This window comes from Pollachius pollachius (assembly GCF_949987615.1).
Source record: "Pollachius pollachius genome assembly, contig: scaffold_27, whole genome shotgun sequence".
NCBI lineage: Eukaryota > Metazoa > Chordata > Actinopteri > Gadiformes > Gadidae > Pollachius > Pollachius pollachius.
In genome coordinates this window covers 28779-45378 of record NW_027641399.1, presented here as the reverse complement: position 1 = coordinate 45378, position 16600 = coordinate 28779, and the positions used below count along the sequence as shown (strand labels likewise).

Sequence of the window (16600 nt, the reverse complement as noted above, 5' to 3'; positions counted from 1 at the left end):
TATTTTAGGACCGATTCACCGTTAAACGTGTTTCTAATAACATTTCTAGCGAGAAATATACTTTTTACTTGCATAATCTTTAGTCAGTGATTGTGTCTGATCTTTAGTTTTATAGTTATTAGGATTTGATCGGCTCGCTCGCATGTTTCAACGACGTCAGGTTGCTTTCGCTAAAGTAGCAGCTCACGTGCTTCCTGCGTTTGTGTTATTAAACTGTTACTTTATGTAACTTTTAATGATATCATCTTGTTAGAAACACGTATATCTGAGAGCCAAGCCAGTCGCCAAAAGCATACGTTGACAGTGTACTTTTCGTGAACACTGGATTACGTCGCATTTCAACATAAAATAGCGTGTTATACACACACACACACACACGCACGCACACGCACAGACACACACGCACACACACACACGCACGCACGCACGCACACGGTCGTGCGCAGGAGCACGCAATCGCGTGACACCGGGTTGAAAGAAAGACGTCAACTCTGGAGTGACCGAAAATTTGCGGTGCTGGTTTGTGTGACGTAAGTTCAACTATGATTGACTGCTATTTAAAAACGGTTGAATGCTTGAAATACTAAGATTATGGAGTTGATAGTGCAAATAATTATATTGCCGTTGTCAAAGAATATTAACAGGTATTAACAGCTAATAACAGATAACAAAAGCGTTGCTTCATAGGCTAATGTAGGCCTACGTCGCCACCTGTCCCTCGGGTAGGCTAGCTAGTTCGTTAGTAATTGAAATTGAACAATGAGAAAGGCTTAGATAAGTACCATACACAGCATCATGTTAGAAGGTAATTTACACAATGTAGTCGGCTGTTTGTAAAAAATAGTTTGTTTTTAGTGATTTACTTTTTTCTCCCTGCAGCTTCAAATAAGCATCATACATCTTAACTATCTCTCTGCCAATGCTAATATTTTATATCTATAATCTTTCTTATCTATCTACTATCTGTGTATCTAATCTGTTTTGTTTATCTGTCTATTCGGTTTGTCTGTGTCTTTGTAAATTAGGTAATCTTTCAATATGCCAGGCAGCACATGTAAAACATGCCCCTCCTGCAAAACCATTCTGCCTTGCGCTAAAAAGGTTTGCAGGCACTGCAAAATGGTCCAGCCTGTAAAGGAACGCCTCAAAATTGCCTTGAGAAAATTTGAGGCTAAGCGGGAAGAGTGGGCGTCTTCCCGCAAGAAGAACCACAACATGGCTGTTGTCAAGCAGGAAATGTTCCTCCTGGTATGTAAACAATTCAGATTAATTATGTTCTACCTTTAACTGTCTGAATCACTATTGCTTTGAATAGTAGGTCTTTTTTGATTACTACAGGCAAAACATTAACATGCTGTGATTTCCTTACAGCTCGAAAAGCTTCAAGCAGCAGGATATAAACCTGTCCTGCTGCTTGGAAAAGCTACTAAAAAGAGCCATGTGGTCAAGATGTTCACACCTCGTTGCACCTTGGCCACATTTGCGGAGGAGTCCCTCAAAAAAATGGGCTCCATCCATGAGTACATTTGTCAAGGTATGATTCTTTATTTTTATAAATTCCACACACCCTCTGCTTTGTTTACCAAAATACTAACTGCATCTTGTTATTTGTCCACCACATTCATTTTTATCATGGAACTATTGCTACAATTTTTTTGGTTGCCATTTGCAATTTAATAACCCTTTGCAACACTTTTCAAACTTGCACAGGATGGACCCCTTTTGCAAGTGGGACTGCAGAGGGGCCAGAAGAGGGCAGGGGGACCACTCAGGTGAAGACATACAGGAATATCTATGACAATTAAAGAGGCTAATCCTATATATTGTTATATACTGCATATATACTCCAATATATTATGCTACAAATTACAATATACTAAGTCAGCTGTATAAGTGCTAACCTCTTTTCATGTTTGTTTATGGTTATTTATGTGTATAGATGTGTATAGATCTGTATGGTCTTAATTTCATATTTTTTAAAACTGAATTTACACTTGCACTGTTGAAGTTCCACTGTTGGACTTTGAGTGAGTGTTATCTTATGTCATCTTAGATGGACATGGACATGGGAGAGGTGGAGGACAGGGCCGTGCAGGTGGAGGAGGGGGAGGAGGTGGCCCTGCAGGTGGAGGAGGGGGAGGAGGTGGCCCTGCAGTTGGAGGAGGTGGCCCTGCAGGTGGAGGAGGGGGAGGAGGTGGCCCTGCAGTTGGAGGAGGTGGCCCTGCAGGTGGAGGAGGTGGAGGAGGTGGCCCTGCAGGTGGAGGAGGTGGCCCTGCAGGTGGAGGAGGTGGCCCTGCAGGTGGAGGAGGGGGCCCTGCAGGTAGAGGAGGTGGCCCACCCGGACACGGAAGGACCAGGTATGGATTTTTCAATTAAAGCATGCATGAGAAGGTACTAAGTGTCATACAAATAAACATCATTGCCTGAATGAGTAATATTTTATTTTCCATTCCAACAGCGGTCTCTACTGTGCAGAGGAAGCGGAGGAGAAAAGGTATGTTCAGAATGTCTGTACAGATCGAATTGCTAATTGACTACTATTCTTTTCACCATAGCATTACATTTATTGTAGTTATTTTGGAAAAAGGACTGTAATAAGAATGTTGGTTATGACCATTTGAGTCTTTGTTTGAATACCTCAACATTTCTTTCCTACAGAGCATCACAGCCAGAAGGGGCTTGAAAAAAGGAACAAGACTTTACCGAAGAGTAAGATGAAATAGTTTGTAACGATCAGAGCACTGACAAACCCTTTACACAATTTATAATTATGGAATTGTAAATTATTCTCCTGTGTAATCATAGCAGCGATTACAGCATTAATACAGTATTAATAATTACTGTTATTGATTTTATATTTGCGGTATTTTATATTTGCCAGTGGATAAGCATAGATGGTTTTGTTGTGAAAAACATGTTTTTTATATTTTCAGATTGCCCCTACCATATTGGTCGTGACTCCTTCGAAATAAGGAGTTACGGGAAGGAGAGGATGAGAAAGGTTTGACAGACCCATAAAGACCCAGCAAAAACACATGCGTGATTAACTGTAGGAATGACATTCTCGCTGATTGATCATGAGCATGCATATTAAGTGCATACTGTAAATGTAATTTACTCATGTATACAAGTAATTTGCATAAATATTTTGGAATAGTACCGTCAATGCATTTTGTCTATCAAACTCATAGGCTAACACTGAATTTATTATCTTACTAATGAATTTATGGTTCCTTTCCTTGATAGGGCATTAAAGAAGTCCTTGTTGATTGGCAGCCTTGCCCAGTTTGGTATGTATTTAATTTGGTTTCTTTCTGTTTCACTGGGTTTTTTTAAACCACTTCATTGCTTTTCCGAGTATTCTATATTATACCATATTATTTTGCACCATCTTGGTGCAAAATAGCTGCTGCTATTTTAACGTTTAACAGTAGTTCTTCCACCAAACACACTTGCCAACCAGATTTCCTATCAAGTGGTTTCATCATTCCCTTTCTTATGTGTCATACACTATTACATTATTAGATCTTGAATTATTAGAAAATGACTTGAAAGTGTGGTATTGCTCAAGAACAAAAATGTGCAAAGATTGGGCTTGATTTGTAATTGCCTTTATAGATGAGAATCAATATAAAGTAGGTATATACTGTGTGTTATGTAAGTGGAGTTCGACCAATCATCACAAAACGGTTCATTGATATATTATTTGTTCTCTTTTCAGTGGGAAGGAGTGGGCCAGGTCCTGGCAGCCAAAAGATTTGAATTAGTCCCCCTGCCCTCTTCAAATAAAAACAGTGGTCAAATGTGGTCACTAAGAGCTTAATGACACACACACACACATATATATATATATATATATATATATATATATATATATATATATATATATATATATATATATATATATATATATATATGTATGGACACAACAGTTAATATAAATATGAATTCCAGTCTGTAGGCAGTACATGGTGGGTAAAGTTAAAGTAACTCAAAAGTTGTGGGCTGAAGGGTCTCTAGCTAATAGAGTAGTAGCAGCAATTAATTGAGTATTTAATCCATTCAATGTATTTAAGATATGCATCCAGGTATAATTGCAAATGGCTATATTGTATAGAAAATATTGATTTTAAACATACAAGTGCAAGCAGGGCCTACTGAATGTCAATTTAGTCACAACAGATTATTAAAATATTGTGCTGATAGATCTTTATTCAACACCAAAACACCAGATTCTCTTGGATGATTAAGTTAGCTGCTACGTCAAACCAACCATGGTGTGGTGGTGGTTTCATATATGTGAAAGGGCATTCAAATATAGCCTACTACAATAATAATAATAATACATTTTATTTGTAAATCACTTTTCATAAAAATAATCTCAAAGTGCTACAACAAAACACGAAGGGCAATAACACAATAAAATAAATAATAATCTAAGGACCATAGGTGTTATAGGGTGTACCGATGAGAAGGCTGTTACAGTAATCAAGCCTGGAGGGGATTAAGGCGTGGACGAGTTTCTCTGCGTCAGAGAAGGTGAGGATTGGGCAGAGTTTTGATCAATGATCAATTAGGAGGCCGAAGCCCTAAAGGACAAACCTGTCTCATGAAAATTACGTTCCCAGAGAACTATTCGGCATTCTCAATTACGTTTGTCTGAAAACGTATTTTGTCTCGACAGAAAAACATGGTGGCTAAGCCTATGATGGTTGCTATGGACGCTGAAACTAGCAGCCCGAATGCCGTTTAAAGCATGGAAATAAAACCATTGTCTTTGCTGATTATGTTATTTTATGGAACCGTGTAATGATGTTATTTTTCCACACATAAACACAGAACAGTCTGTTCAACCCGGTATCACGCCAAGGCGTGAAATAGATACATTGGTCCACCTCGCAAGGAGTGTTCAGTGTCACGCTATGCCTGACCAAAGCGTGAAGAGATACACGTTTCTTCCGCCCATCTAAATGAATGGAGGAATAGCACCAATAGGGGTCGATACGTTCTCCCAGCATTTGGGGGAAATGGTTACGTATATATATATATATATATATATATATATATATTAGATTAGATTAGAAAACTTTATTTATCCCAAAATGGGCAATTTCGTTCACAGTTTCCAGTCTCACATAATAGATTACTTAATAAATACAATAAATAGCAATAGGAGGTAGACAAAAACATATATCAAAGGCAGTCCAACACACACATTTAACTCACAATTCATTTCAGCCCGTCAGTAACAACCACCCTGCCCCCGGAAACACCCAGCAACACTGGTGTGCTCTCCACCTACTCCTTACTTTTGTCATCATTTAGTAACCTGATGGTTGCAGGGATAAAAGACTGGGAGTACCTCATTGTTCTTGTCCTGATTGAACAGTAGCGCCGCCCTGAAGGCATTAGGCATATATATATATATATATATATATATATATATATATATATATATATATATATATATATATATATATATATATATATATATATATATATATATCCAATATTTTAGGACAGATTGACCATTAAACGTGTTTCTAATAACATTTCTAGCGAGAAATATACTTTTTACTTGCATAATCTTCAGTCAGTGAATGTGTCTGATCTTTTGTTCGATAGTTAGTTTTATGGTCTCCCTAGCATGTTTCAAAGACGTCAGGTTGCTAGGGACGCGACGATCTAGTTGTGGGCCAGCAGAGGGTAACATTTATACCGAATTTGGCCTGTAACCAAATGTATGATATGCTATACGTATAGCCTAGTTTATATGTTATAAATATTTGTTATATGGTCTGGTTATACCTGAACTTGGTTAAAGATGTTCAATGGTCAGATACAGATCATGTTATAACGATAATTGAATAAAAGTTATGGTCTACTTATAGATAGAATATTACACGACGTAATAATTGTATACATATAATAGCCTATATTTTAATATTAAATTAATTAATTACAATAACGGCTTTAAACATGTGACATGCCTACGTTTTTTGGGCCTTTTCTTTTCAATGGGCCTGCGTCAACGTCACGTGACTCTCGGCAAACCACGTTGGTTAAAGACGGCAATGGAGCTTGGTTAGGAAATAGAAAGATATACCATGAAAATATCTTCCCGTAACGGGGCAAACAAGGTGTCATTTGTCATCTACGTTTCGAGGCGATTGCAACGGTGCCATGCATGACCATATTTGACTATGTTTCAGGGTAGTAATTAGCTGTCGATTTTGGAGGCCTTTATAGATAATAACCAGCTATAGATTTGCTACCCGATGGAGTTTTCTGACAAATTACATGTTATTTAGCATCTACATTAGCAGCTGAGTCCAATGAGATCAAGCTCGACCTTGTGCCACACAGAGATCATGCCCTAGACCATAGGTGTACCATGTAAAATACAGGGGCCATGTAGTGTAGGGGGCCGTGTAGGGCCGTGGAGTGTCATGCTTTGTGTCATTGGACTCAGCTCAATGTGTAGATGCTAAATAACATGTCATTTGTCACAAACTTTTATCGGGAAGCAAATCAATAGCTGGTCATTATTGATTAAGGCCTCCAATTTCGACAGCTAATTACTACCATTAAACATGTTTGAATGTGTTCATGTGTGGCACCGTTGCAATCGCCTGGAAGCGTAGATATTGAAGGACATCTTGTTTGCCCTCTTACGCACCGGCCCTACAAGAAATTACTCAGCAAGTGCTCCATCTTGTTGCACCTCACCCAGCGGCTCGCTTACAAGATTTTGGTCTGAAGTTCTACCCAAACCTACACCCTAGCCATCCAACATGCATATCTGAGAATCAGGCCTCTCTTTAATAATGACAAAAAGTTATGAGAGAAACACACATTAACTTTTTGTTATCTCATAAGCGGCGTGGTGCCGGCTCCTTTTGACCTTTTGACCCCCGACTTCAAAAACGTGGCCACAGGCCAGCTGTGTCTACACACCTTTAGCCACAAATGTACACCTCCATCCCACAAAAAATGGGGACTAGAAACTAACCTCTGTCTTATGTACATTTACTGTACTGTTGGAGGTCACGCCCCTTTGCCGACCTTTTCGAGATAGCTAGGGATGCTAAAATGTTTACACACATTTCCCGGGGCCCCGTGTACGACATATCCGAGATTTGGAGTTCTAGCCCTTAGAGAAAAAAAGTTTTCCCAAATGGAGTGTCATTTGGACAAAGCCCCTCAGAAGTGTAGCCTGCAAGACCTAGACCCCGAGAGCAGGCCCCCCCTTCCTGCCCTCGGGGTCCGACCGGGCCAAGTTTCGGTGCGGAGGTCCCAGTTAGGCCCTAGAATAAGGTATTAAAATTTCAGGGCGGTAGGACCTTCCTATCTCAAAAACCTTTTCCACCACATTCTGAACCATTAGGTCTTGCAGGCTACACTTCTGAGGGGCTTTGTCCAAATGACACTCCATTTGGGAAAACTTTTTTTCTCTAAGGGCTAGAACTCCAAATCTCGGATATGTCGTACACGAGGCCCCGGGAAATGTGTGTAAACATTTTAGCATCTCTAGCTATCTCGAAAAGGTGGAAAAAGGGGCGTGACCTCCAACAGTAGAGTAAATGTATATGACAGAGGTTATGTTTCTAGTCCCCATTTACTGTGGGATGTAGGTGTACATTTGTGGCTTAAGGTGGGTAGACACAGCTGGCCTGTGGACACGTTTTTGAAGTCTGGGGTCAAAAGGTCAAAAGGAGCCGGCACCACACCGCTTATGAGATAACAAAAAGTTAATGTGCATTTCTCTCATAACTTGTCCTTAAAGTGACTGTCAACGTATGCTTTTGGCGACTGGGTTGCCATACCACAAAGGTTCAAAATAGTTTTTCATCAACCCCCAAACCTTGACATTCTTTCTCATTATAACAAGATATTTCTCGAATCTCATCCACTTCTGAAATTGTATATATGAATGAAATTCATAGTATCCGCGTTTACATGGCACATCTGATCCGCATAGATTTCTATGCGTCATAGATCTCTTCCTAAAATGTGATCCGAATGTACTGTATACATGGCAGTAACAAAAGTGTCCGTTAAGTCTCGTGCATAGAAATCTATGCGGAACAGATGTGTCCATGTCAATAAGGCTAGTGAGGTTATAGCACTATTTATTCTCACCCACCCCATCTTGAATTGAAGAGATAGATTTTTTTATTTTTTTATTTTAAACATAGCAATAACAATGATCATTTGTGTACATCAAGCGAGGCACGAAACCACACCATCAACTAAGTTGCTTGTTCTCTTGCATCTTCCTCATCCTCGCTGGTGTCTGGACTGACCAGGCCCATCGGATCACATTCCTCTTCCTCACAAACATCAAGGAGGACAGAGGCCAATGGACCTAGAGCAGTCTTATACCGCTGCAGGACCATTTGATGTCGTTCTTCCACTTCCGCAAGTCTTCTTGCCAAGAGACAGTGAAGTCCATTTTCATCTTCTACAAGTAGAGGACAGAAAACCCAACGACGTTAATATATATTGAAACATCCCCCACTAATTGAATACATTAAATGGGATCCCCAAAACTTGTCTTTAACTTACCGTATCTTGCAAGCTCCGTCTTGAGGGCCACTCCCAGGTTCTGCAACCACGTACAGTGCTGGGCCATCTCCAACACCAGGATAGGGAGCTCCTCTTCCAGCCGTGTTTTCAGCATTTCCTGGTCGTGCAGTCGTTTCTTGACCCCGATTGTTACTAATGATCCAAAATATTAAGATCAATACATGAGTATCTGGCATAACATTTAGCAATGCAACCATAATGGAAACAGAATTTAGAAATGATGTTTCTTTCCCAAAATCGTTTTATATATTACAAAACCACCATTATATTTAATATATCATTTCAGGATAGTTCACTATTCCGATATACTGCATGACATTTTAAAAGCATTGAAAAATGCATACCACTGCCATAGTCCTCCCATGGCCATATTGCGCCAGTGCTCTGTCCAGCCAAAGAGTGGTCAACCAAGGCCACATCAATCCTTTTGGAGAGGTCTGCAACAAGACTGTTGTATTTATCAATCTCCTGGAGAAGGCGCTTTTTGTCTTCCGTCAACTTTCTTCGGAGACGATGGCGAAGCTTGTTGCTGTCTAGATTGTTTAGGAGAAACGTAATATGCAGACACAAAAACCTTGTATAGGTTATATTAAAAACAATATAGATACATTGTTAGGTATACCGGATAACTCAAGAAAAAGCCTACATACCATTCTGACGGTAGAGGGTTTGTTTCTGTTGCTTTAGACCCAGATGGAGACCCTCAATGGACTGCTGGAGAACGTGCAGACCCGTTACTGGGGTCTCTGTAGATATCCGTTAGGGTGAAATTAAGCTCAGTGTACTGTATTCTATACAATGCAACCGAGTTTTCTAGATTTTTGCAGCACTAATGCTTCACTGATAGTGTATTATTTTGATTACCGTTTGAACACAAATGTCTGTAAGGAAACTGCAAAAAGGCATGTATATTGTTCTGTCCTCACCGCTCTCTGCCCATTCCTTGACTTCAGCAATCCACTGTACAGCCATTGCATTTGAGCACTGCAGGTCCTTCTGCAGTTGTGACAGCCTCTCTGCCTCTTCTTCTGCCCTTTTAGATGTCTAAAATATTTACAATAATTACAATAGGAACTCAGTCTGCCTAACAACTGGCACAAAAACATACATGAATATGAAACATACCTTCACATATCTTGTGGAGAGGGCCTTGTGTAGCGTCTCTGCTTTGTGATGGTTCCAACCCATTGCATGCACAGTGAGCATGTCCACACGTGCTGGTATAAGGAGAATTACATTATGTTCTGCAATCTATGAGCAATATTAGATGATAGCATAAACTCAGACCAAAGTGACTTACCTGCTTTTGACATGTACTTTGTTGTCAGGGCACAACGGGAGAGGTAGCTGTTTATTTGCTCCACCTCCTCACCGGCAGTTGTGCCTGCTCCCTTCTGATTCCGACCACTCCATTTTATCTGTTGCAAGGATGGGTGGATTTGGGGTTCATTAGAGCCAATGAAGCAGTTGGAAAACGTGGACAAATATTATGGAAAAGGAATTCAGCTTAAAGCTGTCCATTCCTATAGTAACACATGGCGTATTCATTTGAAAATAACAGATAACAGACATACCTCACACTTGGTAGCATGAGCTCTTGCATGCATGATGCTCAGGAAGGGCTTCATTTCTGTGAGGCTCTTGAGAGCTGGAATGACCGAAGCAACTTTTTGTAGGTATGGCCAGTATTTGCATGCCACATCCATAGCAAAAAACTGTGCCTTGCTTGGGAGAAGCTCCCTTTGGAGATACATAGGATACGCAAATATCTCTCCTCGGTACATGTTAAGGGCTTTTAAAAGGAAGCCATGCCGACACACCGCAACCTCAACGCCTTCCTCATCCAGTTTAGAGGCCCGCCTAGAGGTCTCCCTTGCTGCTGCCCATTGAGAGTCTCCACATGTGCCTCTCCCCTTTATCTGTGAATATAGTGCATACACATATTGTTAATGTAATTCACGACAAAAGAGTAGGGAGTATGGAATACTTCTAGAAGTCCAGGAAATGCAATGATTCCTTTAGTAACAGAACTATTTGAGTGTTTAAACTTAGCTTAAACTTACATTCTTCACCGCCATCTGTATTGTGTTGACAAAATCAGACACCTCACTGTCTTTGGCTAGAAATAGCCCATCAAAAAAGGGAGTGTCATTAGATCTAGGGGAAAAATATATAACATCCATTACCTACTCTTGTTGTCACTTACAGTCACGACTCAATTACCACAGAGAACTTAAAGTGCACCTTCCAGTATGGCCAAAGCGATAAAGCTTCCTGTTGCCATCTGCTGACACTGCTACCATTTCAGGTGTGCAGGCAGGGCAGGTGAAAGGGGTATCACAGCAGAGCTGGTCTTTCTCAAAGGAGGCGTATGCAAACTCAAGAAAGCTCCTCTGCAGGGCATCCCCGTTGATCTGTCCAGACTAGAAAGTATATCAGAATATGGAAAACATTTTTGAGATAGTCAAAAAAAAAAAAAATTTTTTTGCTGACAATATTGGTGAGCATAATAAATAGTATTGCTGATGTCACTTACTCTTCCTGCACACAGTGTGCGATGTTCCAGCATTTTTGCAAGGGCTTGCCTGGAGAATCCAGGTGAGATCAACTTCAGCTCCTGAAAGGTGTTGAGGAGGTCCACCGTGCAGATTGTGGAAGCATTTGCAGAAGCTGGCCAATATCCACTCCTGACTAGGTCTCTCACATCAGGGGCCCACTGCTGCAGGCATGTTTGGCACACATAACGTGGCAAATGCAAATCATAACGCCCTAACGAAAAAAACAACATTAGTCATAATCATTGACACATATTGTATATTAGACTAACAGAAGTCTAAATAGAGAACTGGTTTCTACCATTGATGGTAATCAAGATGACTGGTTTCCCAGCTTCCACTGTGAAGCTAGGGACCTGGCAGGTGCAGTGCTGTGCTGGCATTGTGGGTAAAATGCGATCTGTCGAAAAGAAAAGTGAACATTCTGTATATGGCAGCAGACTGAATAAACAAGATAAGGATCAGGAAGTCTAGACAGGTAGATTTGTCAGACCTTACCTTGCTCATGTGTGGCATATATTCCAGTCTCTCCTCTTGAGATACATGTGGATGGGGGAAAGGCTTTAAAGAAGCCATCCACCACGCTGTCCCTGTTGTGGAGTGGCCGTTTGCTGTGGTTATGCATGTCGCAGGCCCCACAAAACCACTGCTCCGGAAGGCACTCTCTGCACCTAAGCAGACAAAACACTCAAGTCAAGTCACTCAATTTATATGATATACTTTTTTTAGTGTACATAGATACATTCTATTATTTGATTGATGAACATCCAACCTTATAACAGCCGGCTTGTGGCAGAAGCAACACAATGGCTTGCCAACAGCCTCAGATTCCAAAAGGCATCTGAGGTGGTACGGCCGTGCTTCCTCCCAACGGTCAGAGGCTTTCTGCTGCCTAACAGACCACGATGATGCTGCGCTTCTCTCAGGCTCAGCAGGACAGGGGCTTGAATCCAGTAAGGCAGAAAGCCTCTCCATGTTTTGTTCTGCAAATAAAATATAACCAAATGATCTACATTCTATATACAGTATTTGGATTTCAGAATTAAACACTGTATATTTACCAAACATCTCTTGAGGATTTTGCTGTGCTCTGGGTAAGGGCAAGGAATCCTCTGAAGGAAGTGCCAACACCTCAGTGTCCATGCCTGTTAAACAGTACATGACAGATTAATATATCTCTACGGCAGACACTCAAGTGCTTGCACTGCTGCAAGAAACTCATTTGACAGTAAGTACGTCAATCAAACGGTCGTACGCCACTCCCTCTCCCCCGCTCCCATGTACTTGTACTTGGAATGGGTAGAGTCAGCGTTGAAGGAGAGGGGGTAGGACCATTTGAGTTGTGTATTTTCAAAATCTGCTGGCGTTTCGCAAATCCCATACCCAACCTTTAACGGTCCAAATGTTACAAATCGACTTTGACCCACGGGAACGAAAAATCGAATAATAGAAAATTCTGACCCATCCCTAATTGCCATGGGTAATTGTTTGTCACCAAATTAAACTAATCTGAATTTGCACATAAACAAACCTGTAGTTAGGCCACTCCATCGGTCTGCACGGCCTGTATGGCCCGCACGGCCTCCACGTCTCCCTCTGGCCTTGCCGCGTCCGCTCCGTTTGGTTGAGCTCCGTGGTGAATCCCCTCCAGATCTTGCCCGATTGACATTCTCCGCAGCCTCCTGTGTGTTTAAGTCCAACATCTTGTTAGACGGAGTTTCTGAGGTACTGAAACATTCATTTCATGTACAAGTTCAAGTTCAGTTAATGTACAAAAGGTTGTTACCATGGCTTCTGCAAGGAATTGGTCATGCATCAACCCAACGGCAAGGTGTCTTCCTTCTGTGCGGGGGTCACGGAGATCCAGGTCAAACAACTTGTCCATAGCAACACGAGAGAAAAGTTACAGCGATAGAATGAATAGAACTACTGCCGACAATCGATCTTGAGAATGCTTGTAAGATTAGCAGTCCTATCTATATGTCGCTCGAGAGCAGCGTCATAGAGCTCGTAAGTTCGCCCCTTCCGGTAGGCCCCTCATGGGACCTCTGAGATCGAAAAATATGAATGGGTTTCAATGGAGAGAAAGTAATTATTTTCTGGTCCCCGTCTTTATATGTGCTGGATTACACATATGTATACGTAGCGGAAGAGTCGGAGCCAGGCTGAGCCAAAGTCGGCGCATTTTCCACATAGCCTGCATTAATAGAGTCATTTTTTAGTTTTTATAGTTTTTTATAGCTGCTAGGCGTAAAGAGTTCACCTTTCAAAGCGGGATGTTTATTGCGGGGGAGGAGCCACGGCGGCAGTCGTGATCGTAATTTCCGGTTAGTGCACCACGGAGTACTCGATTTGGAACAGCACTCACATCTGAAAAATTAACGTAGTAGATAGTACGGATAGTATACTTCCTTTAAGTATACTCATGGAAGTACAGGTATTGGAACACGGCAGCCTTAACAGCATAGCCTATTTGTATAATAAGGGAAATAATTACTTTTCCAAAGCCAAAACTTACTTTATTTTTCAAGTTTTACAAAGAAGAAATCTAAAAATCATTGTACAAGATACTGTGTGTGTGTGTGTGTGTGTGTGTGTGTATGTGTGTGTGTGTGTGTGTTTGTGTGTGTGCGCGCGCGCGTGTGTCTGTGCGTGTGCGTGCGTGTGTGTGTGTGTGTGTGTATAACACGCTATTTTATGTTGAAATGCGACGTAATCCAGTATTCACGAAAAGTACACTGTCAACGTATGCTTTTGGCGACTGGGTTGGCTCTCAGATATACGTGTTTCTAACAAGATGATATCATTAAAAGTTACATAAAGTAACAGTTTAATAACACAAACGCAGGAAGCACGTGAGCTGCTACTTTAGCGAAAGCAACCTGACGTCGTTGAAACATGCGAGCGAGCCGATCAAATCCTAATAACTATTAAACTAAAGATCAGACACAATCACTGACTAAAGATTATGCAAGTAAAAAGTATATTTCTCGCTAGAAATGTTATTAGAAACACGTTTAACGGTGAATCGGTCCTAAAATATTGCATTTCCCATTCAGATAATAAAGATTAATAAAGATCATACACATTCACTGACTGAAGATTATGTAAGGAAAATGTACATTTCTCGCTAGAAAAGTCATTAGAAACGCGTTTAATGGTGTATCTGTCCTAAAATATTGCATTTCCCATTCAGATAATAAAGATTAATAAAGATCATACACATTCACTGACTGAAGATTATGTAAGGAAAATGTACATTTCTCGCTAGAAATGTCATTAGAAACGCGTTTAATGGTGTATCTGTCCTAAAATATTGCATTTCCCATTCAGATAATAAAGATTAATATAAGCTACGCCGTGTTCCGAAGCCGCGGGGGATTCTGGGAATTGGGGTTCTCAGTTGACAAATGGGGCTTTTGTTAACTTGTTTTGTTGTTAGGATACAAACGTGTCTCCCCCCCTCAACAAACGTGTCCCCCCCCCCCCCCCCCTTCAACTAACGTGTGTCCCCCCCCCTACAATCGTGTGTCGTCGTCCCCCTCAACAAACGTGTCTCCCCCCCCCCCCCCCCCCTCCCCCTCCCCGGTCAACAACAGTCTCCCCCCCCCCCCCCCCCTAAACAATCGTGTCCCAAACCCCGAAACCCGCCTCCACAGCGGCACACGTGGATACTGTAGGTATAACACGCTATTTTTTACGTTGAAATGCTACGTATCCAGTGTTCATGGAAACGTGCACCGTCAACGTTTTTTCTTGGCGACTGGGTTGCTGGGTTGGTGTGTCCCCCCCCCCCCCCCCCCCCCCCCCCCTACAATCGTGTGTCCCCCCCCCCCCCCCCTCAACAAACGTGTCTCCCCCCCCCCCCCCCTCCCCGGTCAACAACAGTCTCCCCCCCCCCCCCCCCCCCCCCCCCTAAACAATCGTGTCCCAAACCCCGAAACCCGCCTCCACAGCGGCACACGTGGATACTGTAGGTATAACACGCTATTTTTTACGTTGAAATGCTACGTATCCAGTGTTCATGGAAACGTGCACTGTCAACGTTTTTTCTTGGCGACTGGGTTGCTGGGTTGGTGACACAAACCAGCACCGCAAACTTTCTCTCCCGCTTGAGATGACGTGTTTCTTTATAGTGTAACGACCTCGCCGGTGACATAATCATGTCGAGTCATTAGTTGAAGGTAGTTTTAATGGACCAAAAACAAGGTCACTGAAACCCGTAACATTGTAACAACATTGAAACCAACAGCTGAAAACCGGACCCAAACAAACCCCGGTTACCCCGGCAACACGGTCTCACTCGCGTGCAGGCCCCCACCCTCCTGTTCTTCCAAGGCCCTCCCCCAGCTGACCTAATGATTCGCCCCACACGCTGTTTGACAAGAATAACATTACAATACATGCACATAGAACAACTGGCATAACGGACAACGAAATATAATGTAACACATAACACACAAACTATTTAACTGTCCCAGGGTCGCTACAATAGATTCATGGGTCTGATTCGCCGATTTCCCATGCTGATATCCCGAAAGATTCTCGGGCATCTTCGACAATTTGGCTATAGATTGTCTCATTACACGCTAAATAATATAATTATAGCCTAATTATATATATAGGTTTTGGCATAAACATAACTAGGGTGCACTGTACTATCTGCGCACACCCTTTCTGAAGCCTCTCTCTCGCTCTCTCTCTCTCTCTCTGTCCCTCCCGCTTTCTCTTTCTCTCTCTCTCGTAGCGTTTTGTGGAGAACGTTAATTGTCTTAGAACACTCCCATTCAGAATGCATTGGTTTACATTTCGTTTTGTGTAACACGCAAAAAGTCGGACTATCGTGCTCGGGAACACGCTTCAATAGATTAACGTTCGTGCGCAGGAGCACGCAATGGCGTGATACCGGGTTGGTTGTGTACTATAGTGAGATCATCGTTGTGTTGTATTGTATACTAAAGGGAGATCATCGTTGTGTTGTATTGTGTACTAAAGGGAGTTCATCATTGTGTTGTGTAATAAAGTGAGATCATCATTGTGTTGTGTACTAAAGTAAGATCATCATTGTGTTGTGTACTAAAGTGAGATCATCATTGTGTTGTGTACTAAAGTGAGATCATCATTGTGTTGTATTGTGTACTTAAGTGAGGTCATCATTGTGTTGTGTACTAAAGTGAGATCATCATTGTGTTGTATTGTGTACTAAAGTGAGATCATCATTGTGTTGTGTACTATAGTGAGATCATCATTGTGTTGTATTGTGTACTAAAGTGAGATCATCATTGTGTTGTGTACTATAGTGAGATCATCATTGTGTTGTACTGTGTACTAATGGGAGTTCATCATTGTGTTGTGTAATAAAGTGAGATCATCATTGTGTTGTGTACTAAAGTGAGATCATCATTGTGTTGTGTAATAAAGTGAGATCATCATCGTGTTGTGTACTAAAGTGAGAT

The 16600-nt window shown here is 41.6% G+C and overlaps 1 protein-coding gene and 1 long non-coding RNA gene across 5 annotated transcripts; one reads left to right on the top strand and one right to left on the bottom strand.

Annotated features, from left to right (window-relative positions):
* The first annotated feature begins 507 nt into the window (after positions 1-507).
* LOC307091635 lies at positions 508-1775 on the top strand. Its single transcript, XR_013812748.1, has 3 exons — positions 508-1248; positions 1372-1534; positions 1711-1775. It is a non-coding gene; the product is annotated as an uncharacterized lncRNA (long non-coding RNA).
* A 6382-nt stretch (positions 1776-8157) lies between these two features.
* On the bottom strand, positions 8158-13675 carry LOC307091639 (uncharacterized protein). Of its 4 annotated transcripts, none has more exons than XM_079759278.1 (17): positions 12931-13675; positions 12676-12826; positions 12206-12289; positions 11917-12127; positions 11643-11815; positions 11446-11544; positions 11126-11358; positions 10834-11012; positions 10653-10746; positions 10164-10508; positions 9890-10007; positions 9715-9806; positions 9516-9633; positions 9240-9335; positions 8934-9122; positions 8569-8721; positions 8158-8464 (listed from the first exon to the last, which is right to left on the bottom strand). In XM_079759278.1, exons 1-17 carry the CDS (start codon positions 13027-13029, stop codon positions 8253-8255), a joined length of 2646 nt encoding a protein of 881 aa, XP_079615404.1. In that variant the 5' UTR covers positions 13030-13675; the 3' UTR covers positions 8158-8252. The 4 variants fall into 4 exon arrangements, with proteins under 4 accessions (XP_079615404.1, XP_079615403.1, XP_079615402.1 ...); XM_079759277.1 differs by having other exon boundaries at positions 11917-12289; positions 12931-12986; positions 13408-13675; XM_079759276.1 differs by having other exon boundaries at positions 11917-12289.
* Positions 13676-16600: the final 2925 nt, after the last annotated feature.